The sequence below is a fragment of the Amblyomma americanum genome, chromosome 1 (genome assembly GCF_052857255.1).
Source record: "Amblyomma americanum isolate KBUSLIRL-KWMA chromosome 1, ASM5285725v1, whole genome shotgun sequence".
NCBI lineage: Eukaryota > Metazoa > Arthropoda > Arachnida > Ixodida > Ixodidae > Amblyomma > Amblyomma americanum.
The window spans coordinates 556,366,485-556,384,352 of record NC_135497.1 but is presented as its reverse complement, the minus strand read 5'-3'; the positions used below and the strand labels follow the sequence as shown (position 1 = coordinate 556,384,352).

General features: G+C 46.9%; 2 protein-coding genes across 17 annotated transcripts in view; both read left to right on the top strand.

The window, feature by feature from the left end:
* The window catches only part of LOC144116354 (uncharacterized), a 109,894-nt gene extending 93,196 nt beyond the window's left edge, over nt 1-16,698 (top strand). For all 16 annotated transcript variants that reach the window (XM_077651112.1, XM_077651123.1, XM_077651114.1 and 13 more), the window contains 3 exons: nt 3,806-3,894; nt 15,269-15,624; nt 16,155-16,698. In XM_077651112.1, the coding sequence (XP_077507238.1) occupies nt 3,806-3,894; nt 15,269-15,624; nt 16,155-16,290 (581 nt within the window). In that variant the 3' untranslated portion in view covers nt 16,291-16,698. The remainder of the gene's footprint in view (nt 1-3,805; nt 3,895-15,268; nt 15,625-16,154) is intronic.
* Nucleotides 839-2,172, top strand: LOC144116355 (uncharacterized). Its single transcript, XM_077651125.1, has one exon. It carries the CDS (start codon nt 904-906, stop codon nt 2,065-2,067), a length of 1,164 nt encoding a protein of 387 aa, XP_077507251.1. The 5' UTR covers nt 839-903; the 3' UTR covers nt 2,068-2,172.
* Nucleotides 16,699-17,868: the final 1,170 nt, after the last annotated feature.

The window sequence follows — 17,868 nt, the reverse complement described above, 5'->3', positions numbered from 1 at the left end:
CATTTCATTTTTATTTCCTTAAAGACCCCCTGTCGGGGGTTTTACATAAGGGGTGGGGTTAACATGAGGAAGCAAACATTTTTCATGATGACAGGTGGGATGTAATTTTTTCTACAAAGGTTGATGGACAGGTGATGGCTGCAATTTCATGGGGAAGGTCGTTCCAGTCGCTTGCTGTTTGGAGGAAAAATGATTTGCAAAATGTAGTCGTACGGGCACGTTGGCGTGAAACTTTCAGCGGATGACCAATGCGGTGAGACGTGCGTGATGGCGGTGCGCAGATGTATGGCGGTTGTTTGAGGTGGGAATAATAAAATTAGTGAAATAGGCACGGGCTAGAAATATGGCGACGGAGGGAAAGACTGTATAATTGGGACTGTAGCTTGAGAGATGAAACACTAATATAGGATGAGTATGAGCGGTGAATGAAACGGGCGGCTGTTTTGCACGGCTTCTAATGAATCAATGAGGTAAGCTTGCTGTGGATTCCAGATGGTGGATGCATACTCAAGTTTTGGCCTGATTAATGATTTGTAAGCAAGTAGCTTTACATTTTGAGGGGCGCCGTGAAGGTGGCGTTTAAAAAAGCCTAGTTTTTTATTCGCAGGTGATATTAGCTTTGTTACGTGCTCGCGCCATGATAAGTCATTACTAATAGTGATGCCGAGGTAAGTATAGGACGGGACAAGTTCGACAGGAGAATAAGAAATCTTATAAGTAAATAAATGCGGGTTGCGACGACGATGGAAAGACATGAGCTTGCAGTTATTGGGATTAACAATCATCAACCAGCGATTGCACCATGATTGAATGCGGTTAAGATTGTCCTGGAGGGATTCTTGATCAGCGGTATTAGTAATCGGGGCATAAATAACACAATCATCGGCCCCAAGTTTTTCCGCTATGCCAGGAAGGTGCAAGTTTCAGTGGTCCTGGCTAGACCATGATGTTTATAACCAGTGGATTGTTCAGGATCCCTCGGACTGTCATCGCGCAAAGTGTAGGGCGTGTTGTAAAGCATTTGACGTTTCCTCCATGGGCGAGTCGGCAATTATAAGCCACATGAGAAGCGCAAAGCACATTGCAAACGTAAAAAATGGAGCGCAAGGAAACTCGATTCGGAACTACGTGGCGGCTACCGTCAGTGAGCGACCGGAAAGCGTCATGCCTTCAGTGTCATCAGACTTGCGTCATGCATGCTGTATGAACGAACTTGTGACCGATGCCGAGGTACTGTGGACTTTGAAAGTGGCAGCTTCCCACTACTCATACAATTCGTCTTCGCACAAAGGGGAACTGTTCCAAAAGATGTTTCCCGACAGCGAAATCTCGAAAGCCTTCTCCTGCGGTGAAAAGAAATGCGCGTACGTCCTTTGTCACGGCCTGCGGCCGTATTTTCTCTCGTGTTTGCAGCGCGAAATAGAGCAGTGCGGCTCTTACGCTGTCCTGTTCGATGAGTCATTGAACGACTACCTTCAGCGGAAGCAGATGGATATCCACGTGTGGTACTGGGACGCCGTTTCTGAACGTGTAACTACCAGGTACTACACATCAGTCTTCATGGGACACAGTACGGCAGAAGACATCCAGGAAAAGCTTTTGAATGCCTTGGATTGTTTGCCATTTTCAAAAATAGTTCACTTGTCTATGGATGGGCCAAATGTGAATTTGAAATGTTTCAAAAATTTGCAAAGTCACCTTCAGAACAACTATCAAGTTCAGTGCCTGGAGTTGGGGACTTGTGGTCTTCACACTCTGCACAATGCGTACAGAGCAGGTATTGGTGCTAGCAAGTGGTGCCTGGATACCCTCCTTTCAAGCCTAAGTGGCCTGTTTCACGATGCACCTGCACGGAGAGATGACTTTGCCTCTGTTACTGGCCAGACAACATACCCTCTCAACTTTGTCTCGCATCGCTGGGTTGAAAATGTACCTGTTATTGAGCGCGCCATTCTTTTGTGGCCCCATGTGAACAAGTATGTGCAATGTACCAGAGTGAAACAAGTAAGTTTGCCTAAGTGTATTGCATTCCAACGTGTGTGTGTGATGCCTGCTCTGATCCGCTGACGCCGGCAAAGCTTCAATTGCTCTGGGAATTGCAATGATATTCAAGCCATTTTTGACTGAATACCAAGGTGACAAACCTCTGGTGTTCTTTTTAGCAAAGGACCTTGAAAGTGTTGTGAGAAAACTAATGACAAGGTTTGTAAAGTGCTCTGTGGTAGCAGCGTCTGCTGGAATCTTGAGCCTCTTGAAGATTGACATCGATGATCCAAAGAACCATGCTCCCCTTGAAAAAGTAGACATTGGTCATGCAGCAGAACAAGTTGTGAAAGCTGTCAAGATAAGTGCAAAGGATGTGTTTGCATTTAAGATGGAGTGCGAACAGTTTCTGATTAGTGCAACAAAGAAGATATTGGATAAAAGCCCACTAAGATACCATCTTGTTAGGGCGCTCTCTTTAGATCCTGTGCGGATGTGTTCAAGGCCGGATGAGTGCCTTACAGGCTTCAGGAAAGTTTTGGGTGCCCTCATTGAAGCAAACCGGTTGTGCGAGCACCAGCGAGATGCAGTTCTCGCCGAGTACACAGAGTTGCTCCAGGAAGAAAAGCACATCCTTGGATCATTCGAGAAGCATTCCAAAAGTTTGAATGAGTTTTTTTGCAATCTTTTGAAGTTCCGTTCTTCGTGCTCAAACCTCTGGGGTGTGGTCAAAGTTCTGCTTATATTAAGTCATGGTCAAGCTACTGTAGAAAGAGGATTTAGCATTAATTGCCACATCACCATTGAAAACATGAAGGAAATGTCTTACGTGTCGCAAAGAATTGTGTGCGATGCCATAGATAAGGCGGGAGGCATCCTTAAAGTTGCAATAACAAAGGAGCTGCGGACATCTACTTCAGCTGCTTGGAACCGGCACCAAGCGTACCTAGAGGAGCAGAAGCAGCAAGAAGCTCAGCAGTTGAGGCAGTCAAAGAGAAGCCTTATTGAAAATGAAATTGAAGCCAACAGACACAAGAAAAAGAAACTAGAAAAAACTATTGTCGACTTGACGGCAGCTGCAGACAGTTACTCCGAAAAAGCTGAAGCAGCAAATGACATCACATATATTGTGAAATCAGTCTTAGAAAAACTGCGAAAGAAAAGATGCAGGACCTTCAAGCAATTGATTGCGCGATTGCAGAAAAACTTCAAGCGCTTTCTTGATATGCTTAACGAGTGTGTGCTTCAAGGAAATGTGTGTGTGTTTACTGATATGTGTTTTAAGGTGGTATATGCCTCTTTCCTTTTTTTCTTTTTCAATAAAATGAATGATTTTGTTGTTGAAGAATTTCTTTTTTGGTCCGAGCTGCTAAACACAACATAGTTTGAGGTCCTTGAAATTGCTATGCCAGGGCCTTGAAAGTCCTTGAAAACCCTTGAATTTTTTCAACTAAAACTGCTACGAACCCTGATGTCCTAATGACATTTATTCTTGTTGCAACCTTCTAATCACCAGTTCTCTAATGCTTTAATCACTTTTCAAATCTGATGCTTCATGTGTGACGTAGCCACACCTTTTCGACCATACCGTACTTTTCGCTCGCAACAGCAACGGATGGTGCCAATTTTTCTGCAGAACGAGGCCCTTACAGCTGCCTCTTTAGTATGTGGTGCTGTAGTTTTTTGGCCACAGCGTTCAGTTCATCAGAGAGAAACGGCAGTGGACTCTTCTTTGCTATGGGAAGCATGCACTTTTTTGCTATATGCACTTCTTTGCTATGGGAAGCATGCACTATTCCTTACATTAGGCTGTCATGTGCAGGTGGAGCTGTGCCCACCTCTAACGGACCTTCAAGTGGTGGCTCAGAAAAGGCTGCAGGCTCGTCGACTGAAGCTGACCCAGCAGCCACGGTGGGTGCACTTCTTCTTTGGTGAATGGGAATGCTATCGCAGTTTTTTTTTGGCCACAGCATGTTGTTTACCAGAGAGATAAGTGTTGTTTAGGCTTAGAGTGGACTCTTGCACCACTGGCAGGTTGAGCATCTGCTTCTTATGCGGCAGGGGCGGATCCAGGAGCACATTTTGGGGACAAGTATTTATGGTTTATTCTCAAGTGCATCCCTTATTATTAGGTAATTATTAATTATTAGTTTATTCTTATTATGTAGCCTGTGACTTGACAAGAAAACCGTGCCAATATGTAGGTATTCATCCCATCCATATTATGCAGCTCATCTTTAATGAGTTTGAAATATAAGAGACGCCGACCAGTGAAAAAAGGCTTATTCTTGACGTTTCAGCTTCCACGCGGAAGCCTTGGTCACAATGAATTAATCACGAAACAGGGGTCGTTTAAATATGGTTGAATAATCGGTGCATGGAGCACGCGTATATCGGGTTTAGATTTCCATCGTTCTGGTTTAACGTGTGTGATGTGGTTTGTATAATTAGGGATTCCAAATGTAGCTGTGATGCTTCTACTTTTTCCGTTGCGATGATCCTTGCCTTGTCTTAGTCAATTTTGTGGCCATCCACGACTGCGTGCTCCGCTAAGGGGCTGTTGCGAATGTTTTCGTTCTTTATGTCCTGAGCGTGCTGCTGTAATCGCTTCCGGTAGTTTCCTGTTTCCCCAATATACACACCGTTGCAGTCCGCGCAGGGAATTTTGTAAACAACTCCGGGGAATCTTTCCTTTGGCAGTGTGTCTTTCACCTTAACAAGCTGATGGCGCATCTTTCTGGCCGGGACATGTGCCACCTACACGTCCTACTCCCGTAGGACACGTGCTAGGCATTCACTAGTTCCCGGGATATACGGCACAGAAGCCCGTTTTTTGAGCAGAGGGCGGGCGTCCGGTTGTCCTAGTTTTGACAGCTGACGTTCCACTGCGTCGATGAAGCGCCTGGGTATCCAGTTTCTGAGGTCATCCTGTACCTTTGTCGCGTCCAGGGTCACATCCTCAGGCCTTGTGCACAACCTTTTCGCACGCTGCAGTAACGTGCTAACAATGGCCTTCTTATGGCTGACAGGGTGCACTGAGTTGAAACTGAGGTAGCGGCCAGTGTGCGTCTCCTTTCGGTATACGCTGAAAGATAGACCCTGGCCTTTACGTGAAACAAGGACATCAAGGAATGGTAGTTTGCCGTCCAATTCTTCTTCTATAGTGAACTGAATGGCTCTTTCCAGGCTGTTAAGATGGGTCAGAAACTTGCTCACCACACCTTTTTGGATGATGCAAAACCAATCATCGATGTAGCGGAAAAACACCTTCGGGCAAGGGACAAAGGAGGCCAACACCCGCTGTTCCAGCTTTTCCATGGTGAGATTGGCAGCTGTAACTGAAACTGAGGCGCCCATGGGGGTCCCATGCACCTGTTTGTAAAAATTGCCCATGAAACCGAAGTACATGTTCTTAAGGCAGAAGTCTAGAAGCCTGCGCAGGTCAGGTACGTCTATCGGTGATCTCTCTGGCAAAGTTACATCAGCCTCGAGGGCAGTGGTGCAAACGCTGACAGCAAGGTCTATCGGGACACTCGTGAACAGGGACTTAACGTCAAATGACACCATCACCTCATCTTCGTCAATTCAGGTGCTGCGGTCCTTCTCGACAAAGGCGTACAAATTGCGGATGTGACTGGGACTCTGACCAACGAGCGGAGAAAGGACCCGGTGCAAGAACTTTGAGACATTACGCAGGGGGGAGCGAGTGTAATCCACGATGGGACGCAAAGGAACGTCTGGCTTAAGAATTTTGGGCAATCTATAGAAAGCAGGTGCAGATCCGTTGTGGCTAAGCAGTTTGTAGTAGAGTGCTTTATGGTTCGGAGGAATGGCCAGAAAAACGTCGGACAGCAACTTTTGGAATTCTCTTTCCAGCTTTAGTGTTGGATCCTTCTTGAGGCGGACATAGGTCTCACCGTCTTCCAGAAGAGGTAGCATCTTCTTTTCATAGTCAGACTTGTCCAGGAGAAAAGTCGCATTGCCTGTATCTGCTGGTAGAATCGCAATGTGTTCATTTTCATGGAGACTCTTGATAGCGTCACGTTCAACACATGACAACGCGGGTGCGGGCCTCTTCGCGGCAAGTGTTTTCGACCTGGCTGGCAGCATATTCCACCACGCACACTAATTTCTTCTTGTCCGGTGCGGGTCCTAAGTTGACATTCAACCCATGATTCAGAACATTCTTTTCAGCTTGGCTCGGTCTGTACAACGATAAGTTATGCACTGTGGTTATTGAAGTTGACTGATTGCTCTGAAAGAAGCTTGGTCAGCTTATTTTCACGGGCGAGCTCACCTTTCTTGCGTTGAAGGTCCGACTTGTGATTCGCATGCAACTGGATGCTGAAGGAAAGATTCCCCGGAGTTGTTTACGAAATTCCCGGCGTGGACTGCAACGGTGTGTATATCGGGAAACAGGAAACTACCGGAAGTGATTACAGCAGCACGCTCAGGACGTAAAGAATGAAAACATTCGCAACAACGCCTTAGCGGAGCACTCAGTCGTGAATGGCCACAATATTGACTGTGACAAGGCAAGGATGATCGCAACTGAAAAAGCAACAGCATCATGGCTACATTTGGAATCCCTAATCATACAAACCACATCACACACGTTAAACCGGAACGACAGAAATCTAAACCCGATATACTCACATTCTTTGCGCCCATTGTTCAACCATATTTAAACGACCCGTGTTTAGTGATGAATTCATTGTGAACAAGGCTTCCGTGTGGAAGCCGAAACGTCAAGAACGAACCTTTTTGCACTGGTCGGCGTCATATTTTTCAAATGTACTCTCCCGGCCAGATGGGATTCCGTCATACGCATAACTTCATATTTAATGAGTGATATCTAAAGTCAAGTGCAACACGCGAACAGAACGTAAAAATGGCAAAGCATTTTTGATCACCATCTAAACTAAATGTTTTATGTTTCCTTTATTTATTTATTTATTTATTTATTTATTTATTTATTTATTTATTTATTTATTTATTCACATTTCCTGCAGTGCTGTGAAGGCATAATTGCAGGGGGGATACAAACATACAATTTTTAAAGATACATCTTACAGCATGCGACATGGGCTAAACTTCTGGTACAAAAAGTTATGTAAAATGAAAAGGATCGTCAGTGTGAAATCTCATCAGTCAAAGTAAGAAAATGGAGAAAGCGAAATATGAAGAGCAGGAAAGAGTATCCAAGTACATAAAGCACATCAGAGGTCTGACAACATTGCATGAAACTTTGTCTCGGACTGGCATTCGATCAGAGTCAGGCAGCTTGTTCCATTCATTGATGGTATGTGGAAAAAAAGAGCGTTTGTAGGCATCAGTACGACACACCATTTCACGTATCTTCCATTCGTGGTCGCATCTTCTTGATATAAAATGTGGTGGAAGCAAATAAATTTTAGAGCTAATCGCAGTTTCATTGCAGTAAATCCGGTAGAGAAGTTCTAACTTCTCAGCAGTGTTTGCAGGAATATTTCTTAATCTGTAAAATATATCTTGACCTCTTTATCGCTTAATTGTTACAGTAAAAGCTCGTTAATTCGACACTAACGGGACCGCGAAAAATAGTCGAATTAACCGAATGTCGAAATATCGAATGAACCACAAAAAACATGAAATTTGCCCCAGCATGACATACCTTTATTTGGCAAAGAAGTTTGTTATCGTCGTCTGCTTTTTCGGGCGAATTTGAGCGGCTACAGTAGCTCTAACAGCTGCCAGATGCTCCGCGGCATGCGAACCATCCGGAATTTGTTCACAGAAGTCTTCCAGCACGGACAAGGCTTCTGCGGCTTCTTTCACCGTGCGCTTCGGCGTTTGGGGCAGGTGCTCACAATTGTCATCTTCCGACGAATCGTCGTTGTCGGCGCCTGTCACTTCTTGGATGATTTCGTCCTCGGTCAGCTGACCGGCAATGGCGACACCATCATCGATGGACACGTAATCCGCGAGCCGCACGGCAGGAGGCAAAACGCTGTCGAAACAGCTGTCGTCTTCTGTGGTTGCGTCAGCTGCTTCTGTCGGCAGTTCCCCCACACCGCAGTTCGGTTGCACAAAACCGCTGTGCCGAAAGCAGTTCGCAATAACTGCTGTAGGCGTGTTGGCCCATTCGTGCGCCAGAATATTCAAAGCGCTGAGGAGCGTAAGGTCGTACTTCTTCCCAGCTTCCATACAGAGAAGCATGCGCTGCAATACATGCTTTCTGTACTTGCATTTTATATGCTGGATTATGCCCTGGTCTATGGGCTGAAGGGCTGCGGTTGTATTCGGCGGGAGGAACACAAGCTTAATCCATTCCAGGCCCGACACCTTGCAGTGAGCACTGCAATTGTCCACAACCATGAGGACCTTCCGTTTCTCGGCTCGAAAACGCAGATCCATTTGATGAAGCCAGGACTGAAATATGCTGGACGTCATCCAAGCCTTCCTGTTGGCTTGGTATTCAACCGGAAGGCGCCGCGCGTTCTTGAAGCACCTCGGCTTCTGAGCCTTTCCAATAACTAGGAGAGGCAGACGCTCTGTTCCCGTCATGTTGGCGGCAAGTAGCACAGTGACCCTTTCTTTGCTTCTTTTCCCTGCTGTGCAGGGGTCACCTTTAAAGGTGATCGTCTTATCCGGGAGTGCTTTAAAGAAAAGCGCTGTTTCGTCGGCGTTAAATATATTCGGAGCGTCGTACGCAGCTAGGTGTTCACGAAGCCCGGTGATCCGCCACTCCTCGATCCTGTCTTCGTCCACGGATGCTCTTTCGCCACACACACTCTTAAAAGTCAGATTGTGACGGCTTCTGAAGCGAGCAAGCCAACCTTCAGAAGCTTTGAACTCTTCAAGGTTCATTTTTGTGGTGAACCTTTCAGCCTGGGCACAAATTAATGGCCCACTCACAGGGAGGTAGGCCTCACGTGCGTTTCTAATCCATCGCATTACGGCTTCTTCGAGTTCCGGGTGGGCCGCAGTCCGCAGTCGTTTCCTTTTGTCACCGTAGGCTTCACTGTCAAACGCCTCCATTATGCTGTTTTCATTCTTCACGTAAGTGGCCAAGGTGGTTCTTTTAACATCATACTTGACCATCACGTCAGAGCGTGAAACACCATCCTTCAGCACCATCAATATTTCCACTTTCGTGGCTAGGTCCTTCACCTGGTTGTACTTCGGCCGCTTTGTCGGTGTCGCCATCGGAGCAGGACGCGATGGCGAGGCGCGCAGGCACGGCGCGCTACGCACTCGAAAACAGCACAGTAAACACGCTGGCAAAGCACGCAATATCCAGAAAAGGCGTGTTAGGGTTCAATAACCGCGGTCGTAGCAGCAAGAAACACTGGGCAACGACGACACACGCCAAAACGAGACTTGCTGAAGATAGGGTTAACACGACGACTGAGCACGACTGCAAGAGGCAACGAAGCACAAAGAAAGACACCGGGCGCTTCGGCCATTGCTAACCTTGCTTTCCTCGCCCTCTCTCGCACTGCTGATGACGATGACCGTACGGATGGCCTACGCTACATTCTTTTTTTTCCAACTTTACAGTAGCGCCGCTCTTGGCGGGCCGTGGAACTAGGGCGAATTAACCGATGGGCGGTAAAATTTGTCCGAATTAACAAGAGTTTTGCCCCATAGACTCCTATATATAATTGTAGGGACCATGCGTGCAGGTCGAATTATCCGATTGTCCGAATTAACGGGGGTCGAATTAACGAGCTTTCACTGTACTAACTTTGCCTAGAATGTAGGATAAAATTTTGGTGGTTCTAGCTCCTTTCATTTTGCTCAGATATAGACTAGTACAGTTAACAAAACACCGTTCTGCGTGCCAGGTTTGACAAATTTTACAAACACTAATAAATTTCAGAAATAAAGTAACAGCTGTAATCACCCTTAAAATGTTCAGATACCTCATCACGACATATACTTCACAGCAGTACGAGTACACGAAAGGCACATGCCTATTTCCTTGTGATCAGTTTTTTTTAACTTTCATGGTTATTTATTTCTAGACCAAAACTAATTGTTATTCTTTAATATACGGGAATTCACCCAGCATACTCTGCAAAAAATGTGCTGGATATGTTTCGTGCAATGTGGTCGGACCTCTGATATGCTTTATGTACTGAATACTCTTTCCCACTCTTCATATTTCGCTTCCTCCATTTCCTTACTTTGACTGATGAGATTTCGCATTGACTATCCTTTTCATGGGTTTATAGGGCTTTTCCGCAGATCTTCCAAAATCCCGTTGCATATGTCCCTCCCGTGGAGACGGAACCCAAAAGTAAAGACTACTACCCCACCGAGATAAAGAAAGGGTTCCCACTGCATGCAGTGGAGACCACTGCATGTGAAAAACGTTGGTGGCAAAGGACAGGGCTCTTGTATTTTGCCCCCACCACGTGCGGTCATCACTGGCAGAGCCGCCGTCATACCTCTTTCAGTGTTTACGCATTTCTGGCATCACAGGGTGTGCCGACTAAGAATGACATGTCTGATAATTTCTGCAGAGGCAGCAGTGGCTTTTGACTTTTTGTTGACCGGGCCGCAGCTTCCCAAAAGCGCTGGTTTAGATCGCCTGTGATGGCTGCCACCATCAATTGGGATGACTGAGCAAGCCGCCGCTAGTGCTGACATGCTCGCATCACACTGTGGAGCAGCATCACGAAGCGGGCATGCACAAAGTGGTAGAAAAGCGGCCATGTGAATGCACTGCAGAGCATTCATGAACAAAGATGGATTGGCGCGCTTGAGAACAGTTGAGTTTTTAGAGTGTAATACAGTGTAGTAGAGCGTAATAACAGTACAGGCGAACGGAATGAGGTCAGACACCAGTTTAGCGGTAACACTAGTGCTGCTGAGCCCATCATATATGTATATATACAATTGGTTAAAGGCGATGAATACTGTGTGCTCAGCTAAACCTTGCTTACATTTGCAATTCCTCCCCTAGATTTGTAGGATTTCAACACGATGAGCCGTTGCATCTAGCATTAGCACTGCAGTGTAGAGGTCATCCTGGTGCTGAACTGTCGGGAAGGTTGGTACAAAAGAATAGAAAACTTGGCACTACACACGGGACGAGGTAAAAACATTGATTTTTTTCTCTTCCCTTGTGCTGCGTTGTTTTCTATTGTTTGGTACAGACCAACTTGCCCCAAGTGTCTGCCTTAACGCGGTAAATCTGTACAGGATGCAATGGACCTTTACTCATGATCGGATATGATGGAGTCTTCCAAGTTTGTAGTGGATGAGTTGAGTTACTCGAGTACAACTTTCATAGAAAGATAGTGATCCCCCCCTCCCCCTGGATGCACCACTAATAAACAATAGGTAAGGGGGGTTCGATTCCCAGTACTATCTTCTACCCGGCTTCTACCTACCTTCCAGAATGCACGACACATTAGCCATAAGGCAAGCTGTCCTTGTGCCTTTAAAATCGGATTATCAGAATCGATTCTATTGCAGCTTCATGAGGCTAATGCATTAGTCTCATATTATGTATTATCCGGTGCGACATGATTTTTCACCTCAACATATATTAGTCATATGACAGTGACTGTCACTTGGTGCAAATGAAATCTCCACTGTGGGTTCTAATTGCGCATTGCAACAGTGTTAACGTTGCATAGTAGAAATCAGTTTCACTCAATTGAGGAAAATAGAACCAAGTGGCAGGTAAGTCAAGCTCTGCATAGCTGTGCTGTGTTGCAATGTACAACATGCATGCGCTGTATAAGAATCTCTGCTTAAAATGCATGCATAGCAGAGCCCTGTATTTTTGTATTTTTTATGTGGGGCACTGTTTATCAAAGTTCTTTCTATATTAGTCTAGTGGAACGGAGAGATTAGTGTGACCTCATGTTTCAATTCATTCTTGCGTAGACCCTGATGTTAGGACTGAAAATAAGCACAGCAAATACTTGTTGTCACCTAATGTAATAAAATATGCTTTGATTTTATATATTGCAATGTCCTTTCATAACATATAAATTAAGATGCTGTGCAAGAGTTGTGTAGTGTGGGCTGGCTGTCACGTTAAGCTCACTATACAACTGTTTTCAGACATAAAGCAATTCTTCTGGCCATTGAAACCAGTTACAAGAGATTCACTGTTTGTGGTGATAGTCAGAATGAAGTCGAGGCATAGAACTGTCAGTTTTTGTAGGTATTACACAACTTTCAGTATACTGCAGTCTCATTCATTCCTTGTATTCATGGTCACACTACCGTTCATGTGAACACAATTTGTCATTTGTAATGAGAACATTGCTTCAGTAATCTATAAAAGTTGTGTAAAACGTGTGCGATGCCCCTCACGGATCATTGTAGTTATGTCCTGTCAAGTGGATCCCTTGCTGACCATAATTGAGTCACCATTTTTGTGCACACTATTTTAAATGGGAGGGAAGCAGCATAGTGAGTGCTGCTGCATTGCAAGAATGCGAAGTGTCTTTGCATGCGATCTAGTTGGCCTGCATGAAGCTGTCGCTTGCTGCAACTTGCAAAGTTATTTTTTCGCTTAAAACAAGGAGTGTTGGGGTTAAACGTACTGAAATAAATGCTATTAAATGGTACAGTGGAATGTACTGCCTTTCATATTTTTACTAGGACCACCTCACTATGCAATTCACGGCTGAATATGCCACAGAAAGCTGGTTTTTCTCAAATTTAGAATCTTTTTTTTTTCTCGCATAGCTTAAGTTTTATAATGTCTAAAATAATTGTATTGGTTTCTTTGCTTTCTGGACAGCTTCAGAAAATAGTTGGAATGGCTACTGTAAGAATTTCAAAATTTCTTGTACAAATTTTTGCCGCATCGTACAAATTATCGTTTTCGAGGTGCATGTGACATCTACTTGGTGTGCAATGACTGAAGCGACCGCGCGCCTTGTTACAGATGCTTTCTTGATGCCGAAAAGCCTGACTTTGCGTGGCCTCGGAACTAGTTCTTGCAAAACGAAAACTGGCACTCTTATAACGTGCGGGGAAAGAATTTTAATAAATTTTTGCAAGCCAGAGCAGCGGACGCATTTATTACGTGAATGAGTCAGTTGTCTGAGATTTTCAATTGTATGACAGTTTCATGCGGTCCCCTAAAAGTCTTATAATCGAGGTTCTGCTGTATCATGGTTTATTACGTTACTATGCCAAAGAAATCGAAAATGGTCGAGTGTAAAGTCTGAATCAGTTGGTGCGGAATGGGTCTACCTTAAATGCCCAAGTTTAATTTGTGATCAGTTACCTGGTGGAAAAAAGACATCTAGCAAGTATATACCGTATTTACTCGCGTAATCCTGGCACTTTTTTTCCCTGAAAATCAATGCGAAGTTTGGGGGTGCGATAATTATGCGGGGAAAATTTTCAAGCAAATGTTTCGGAGTGTTAAATGCAAAGATGAATGGGTGCAAGATCAGGATTGTCAGGTCCGCAATTGTAAATATAACGAAAACATTACTTTCAAGCGTAACTTACCTTCGTTATGAAAGTACGGGGTGAACATAAGCTCAAGCTGCTAAAGCACTTTATTTGCCGCGCGCAGCCTCCCCGTCACTACTCGCGTTGCGTACGTCCTGCAGGCAATTCTACTCTTCATCAGAGTCCGTGTCGACACTGGAATCGATGGTTTCTTCATCTTCCGATGCTTCTTCGTCGTCCCACACCAAGTGGTCCTCGGTCGCATCCAGGGCGTTCAAAATTCCTGTTTTCTTGAAGCTTCTGGCCACCATGTTTACATCAATCATCCCCCATGCCTCTGATACCCAGCTGCACAGCAGCTCCACGGACGGTCTTTTGATCTTGCTGCCCGGCGTCAGAGCATGTTCACCTTCGGTCATCCATTCTGCATACAGCCTCCGGACGTTATCTTTAAATGGCTTGTTCAAAGATACGTCAAGAGGCTGTAGCATTGATGTGAGGCCGCCGGGTATAACAGCCAGGTCCGTGCGCAGTTCCTTGAACTTCGCCCGAACCAACTCTTGAAGATGGCCCCGAAAGCTATCAAGCACAAGGAGCGACGGAAAAAGAAGCGCTCCCTGTCACCGCCCCCACACAATCTTCACCCAGTCCACCATAAGGTCCGTGGTCATCCACCCCTTTTCTTGGACGCGCACGTGTATACCAGGGGGGAGCTTTCCTTTCGGGAGGGTCTTCCGCTTGAAAATGACGTACGGTGGGAGCTTCCACCCGTCCGCCGTCACGCCTAGCATGACCGTGCACCTCTGTTTTTCGGCACCTGAAGTCCTGACGTGCACAGTCCGAGCGCCTGTCTGTTCGACTGTCCTGCTGCTGGGCATATCGAAATTCAGCGGAGTTTGGTCCGCGTTCCCTATCTGGGAGAGCAAGAAGTTTTTCTCCTGCCGGATCCTGATAACAAATTGATGGAAGTCCACTATATTTTCTCTTCATAGGCTGCGGGCAGGCGCTGGCAAAGCGTCGTTCGCCTCCTGAGCGAGAGTCCATTGCGCCGCATAAATCGTGTGGCCCACCCGTTACTAGCGCGGAAGTCTTGCACCGGGATGCCCTCCTTTCTTGCGATTACGAGCGCCTGGTTCCGTATCAAATCAATCGACACAGCACACCCATCCGCTCGTTGAGCCTTGATATATTCCAGTAAAGAGGATTCGACGGCAGGAAATTTCCCAGTCTTCGGTCCACGGAAGGCCCGGCGCGTCTTACCAGTCTTCTTGAGTTCGTCGTGCTGCCGTCTCCAATACCGGACGCAAAACTCGTTGACGCCGAAGTGTCTGCTGGCGGCGCGGTTGCCATGTTCCAACGCATACTCAATAGCTTTTAGCTTAAAAGCAGCTGTGTAGCTTGCGTAGCTTCCCATGGCGAAGCGGCACAAAGAGCACGGTGCAACACGCAAACAAGGCAAACGAGGCCTACGAGACACCGGAGAGCTGGAGACACCTTCGCAAAATGGCGTAGCGGTGGTGAGTGGATGAGCGGTAAAGGCGGTGGCAGCGGATGATAGCACAGTACCGCCGCCTATCAGCACGCGCGCCCAACCATGGCAGTTAGTTGTGGCCGCAGTCAATAGATGGCGATCGCTACGACAAGCAGACGGCTTGCGGCAGTAAGTTTGGGGGTGCGATGATTATGCGAGGGAAAAAAAACTTTTGATAGCCAATGTGGGGGGTGCGAGCATTACGCGAGTAAATACGGTATCCATATTGGCTTTTGTGCCGCTCGACCCTGCAGGACCAGCCAAGGCACAGTGATTGCTTTTATGTCCGGCTGTACCATGCAATGCCGATTTGTGTGTGGTGGCCGCTTCTTGCAGGGTGCTGCAGTGCCCCCTGAAGGCAGCACGACCACAGTGAGCTCAACGGGGGGTGGGGCAGCCAGTAGTACACTGGTGGCCGAGACATCTAGCAGCCTGACGGGGCCAACGGCCAGCAGTGGCAGCAATTTGGCGCTGTCAGTGGACGTGGGCACTGTGTCTGCTACGGAAATGAGCAGTGGCAACGGAATGGTGCCCATCCAACTGGATGAAGATTCAAGCAGCACATCTGAGTCGAAGACTGATGACGCAATATCCGACCCACTGCACCCATCGCCGGGCAAGGCTAAGAAGAAGGGCAAGCGTTGCTCCTGGTGTAACAAGAAGACTGGGCTTGCTTCCACCTATGTGTGCAGGTGAGGGAGCTCTCGCTGCTGCGCCTCTTGTTTCTGCTCAGTGTCCAGAGTGGGTGCGTTGGGGCACGAGAAGGTTCCTGTGATGCCACTGGCATGCATCAGAGAAGACAAGCGTGACTTTTACCTCCTCAAGTGTGGTTCTAAACCACCAGCCGATAACAAAGCTGCTAAATTGCATGCCAGCACAAAACAGAAGGAACAAAGGTTGAGGCCAGGACTTGTCATCATCGGGGCCTGACAGAGACTCTTGTTGAAATGTTTCTAGCGGATTGAGGCTCCCCTTCAACCCTTGTTCACTTCCTTTTCTGTTGTCCCACATTCCTGCCCCCTCTCTCTGCCCTGTATGTGCAGTCGAATTCCTCTTGGGTATCACTTTTGCTGCAGTTCAGCAGGGGAGTGCTGAAGTGTGGCACTTGGTTTTCCTGCAGTCTGGTTAGAATGTCATCCAGGTGGGCTGCCGGAGTGCGCCCAAGAAGGTTTCAAGAGCTTGGGTGCCGCTTTGCTCTTATTAAGGTTTCTCTTCCCTGCAGGTGTGGAAGCATTTTCTGCGCCACTCACCGTTATGCCGAGGAGCACGCCTGCTCACATGACTACAAGACGGAAGGGCGCTACATCCTCCAGCGGAACAACCCTGTTGTCAAAGCGGCCAAGTTGCCCAAGATCTAGTTCCTGCCTGCCCGATGGATAGAAAGTGGACGACTGCGCCTCACTCAGAAGCAGTGGGCTGTGTGCAACCATTTCCAGCATTTTCTTTTTGCCTAGTTTTTGATTCGTCATGCCAGACCATCTTTTTTTTTTCGCTGGTGATTTCCAGCCAGAGCAGCTGTGGGTGGACAGACCAGTGATGAGTGGGCAGCTGAGACCATGCAGCTTTTTTTTTTTTCTTTCCTTTGTGTGGCTTGGGTGCTTTCTTGATCAGAAGGCACTCAGCAAGGCACTGCATTTTGTACTCTTCCTTCCGGTTGCCACAAAAGGCTGCTTCTCTTTCCATCTGGCCTAATCACCTCCCAGTTCTTTTATGACTAGGACTAATTTTTTTGAAATTCTATCTCAATAAATTGTAGTGCGTCTGGATATTTCAAGTCCCTCTCATCCTTTGTGTGTATGCTTGTGCCTAGTGGCCTTGGGATGCTGATTGTGAACCATGTCTTGTTGCTCCACAAGGAGCGGTGGAGGTGTGGCAGCCACGTCACACGCCACAGCTGCAACCGTGCACTGCCGCCTTTGCAGCTGTGGCCACATGACTAACCGCGTGACTTGCTGTTTGCTGGCAAAAAGAGCCGGCGCCACTCTCGCAGCATTCACATTGCACGGAGCAGTCTATGTCGTCTGGACAATTTCGCTAAACCACGCTTAGCTGAGCTAAACTGCAACCATTTTTTGTGGGCAGTTGAGAAAGGTGGCTGGGCTTTGGTTTTTGGCGTTACCAGGTTGCTGCTTGGGAGTAGGCAGGGAGTGCCTTTTCGAAGGGCCTGAAGGCAAGGTGGAGTTCCTTGCGCTGCTTGTTCGAGCGATTAGGCACCTGTGCGGCTGGATGAATGGATAGAAGATAGGAGCGTCTCGCTTTGAAACTAGGTGATGGCAGTTGCCACCATGCTTTTGAGCCACCAGTCTTCCAATCGCTTTTTGCTCATTTCCACTGCAGATTTATATACATGACCATTGTAATCTCCAAACCCTAGGGCCTCGGGAAGAGTGACTGTGCCGCATCGACATCGGGATGGATACCATCACATTTTAGAATGAGGTGTTCTATGGTTTCTACAGATTTACCACACACAGCACATGTGTCATCTTCTTCGTTAAATTTCTTTTTGTAGCTGCGCGTTCTAAGACACTCTGACCCAACGTTAATGGAACCAACTTCAGTTGCCAAACTCTCCGCCTTCTCCATGCGGCTGCAGCGGCCCGCAAATTTTCGAGCGCGGAGGCGCTGCCGTCGAAACGCTCCCGCTGGCCACGTAGCAGACGCCGCAGCTTCGCGGCCGCCCAGCGTCTTAACATGCTGCCTTCGGGAATGTTGAGTAACTGGTGTCCCAAATATCGCACTTACCGTGTTTATCGTAAAACCACCAGTCAGTTCTGAACCTTGTGCGGAGAGTATTGCACAAATCTTTACTGCAGCAACTCGAGTGATACAGATCATCACTGCATAGCCAATGCCACTGTTGGCCGAAATTGCGGGCGGTCATAATTTTTGAAAGGAATGTGGTTATGAGAGTTTCTTCACCAAAGTAGCATATT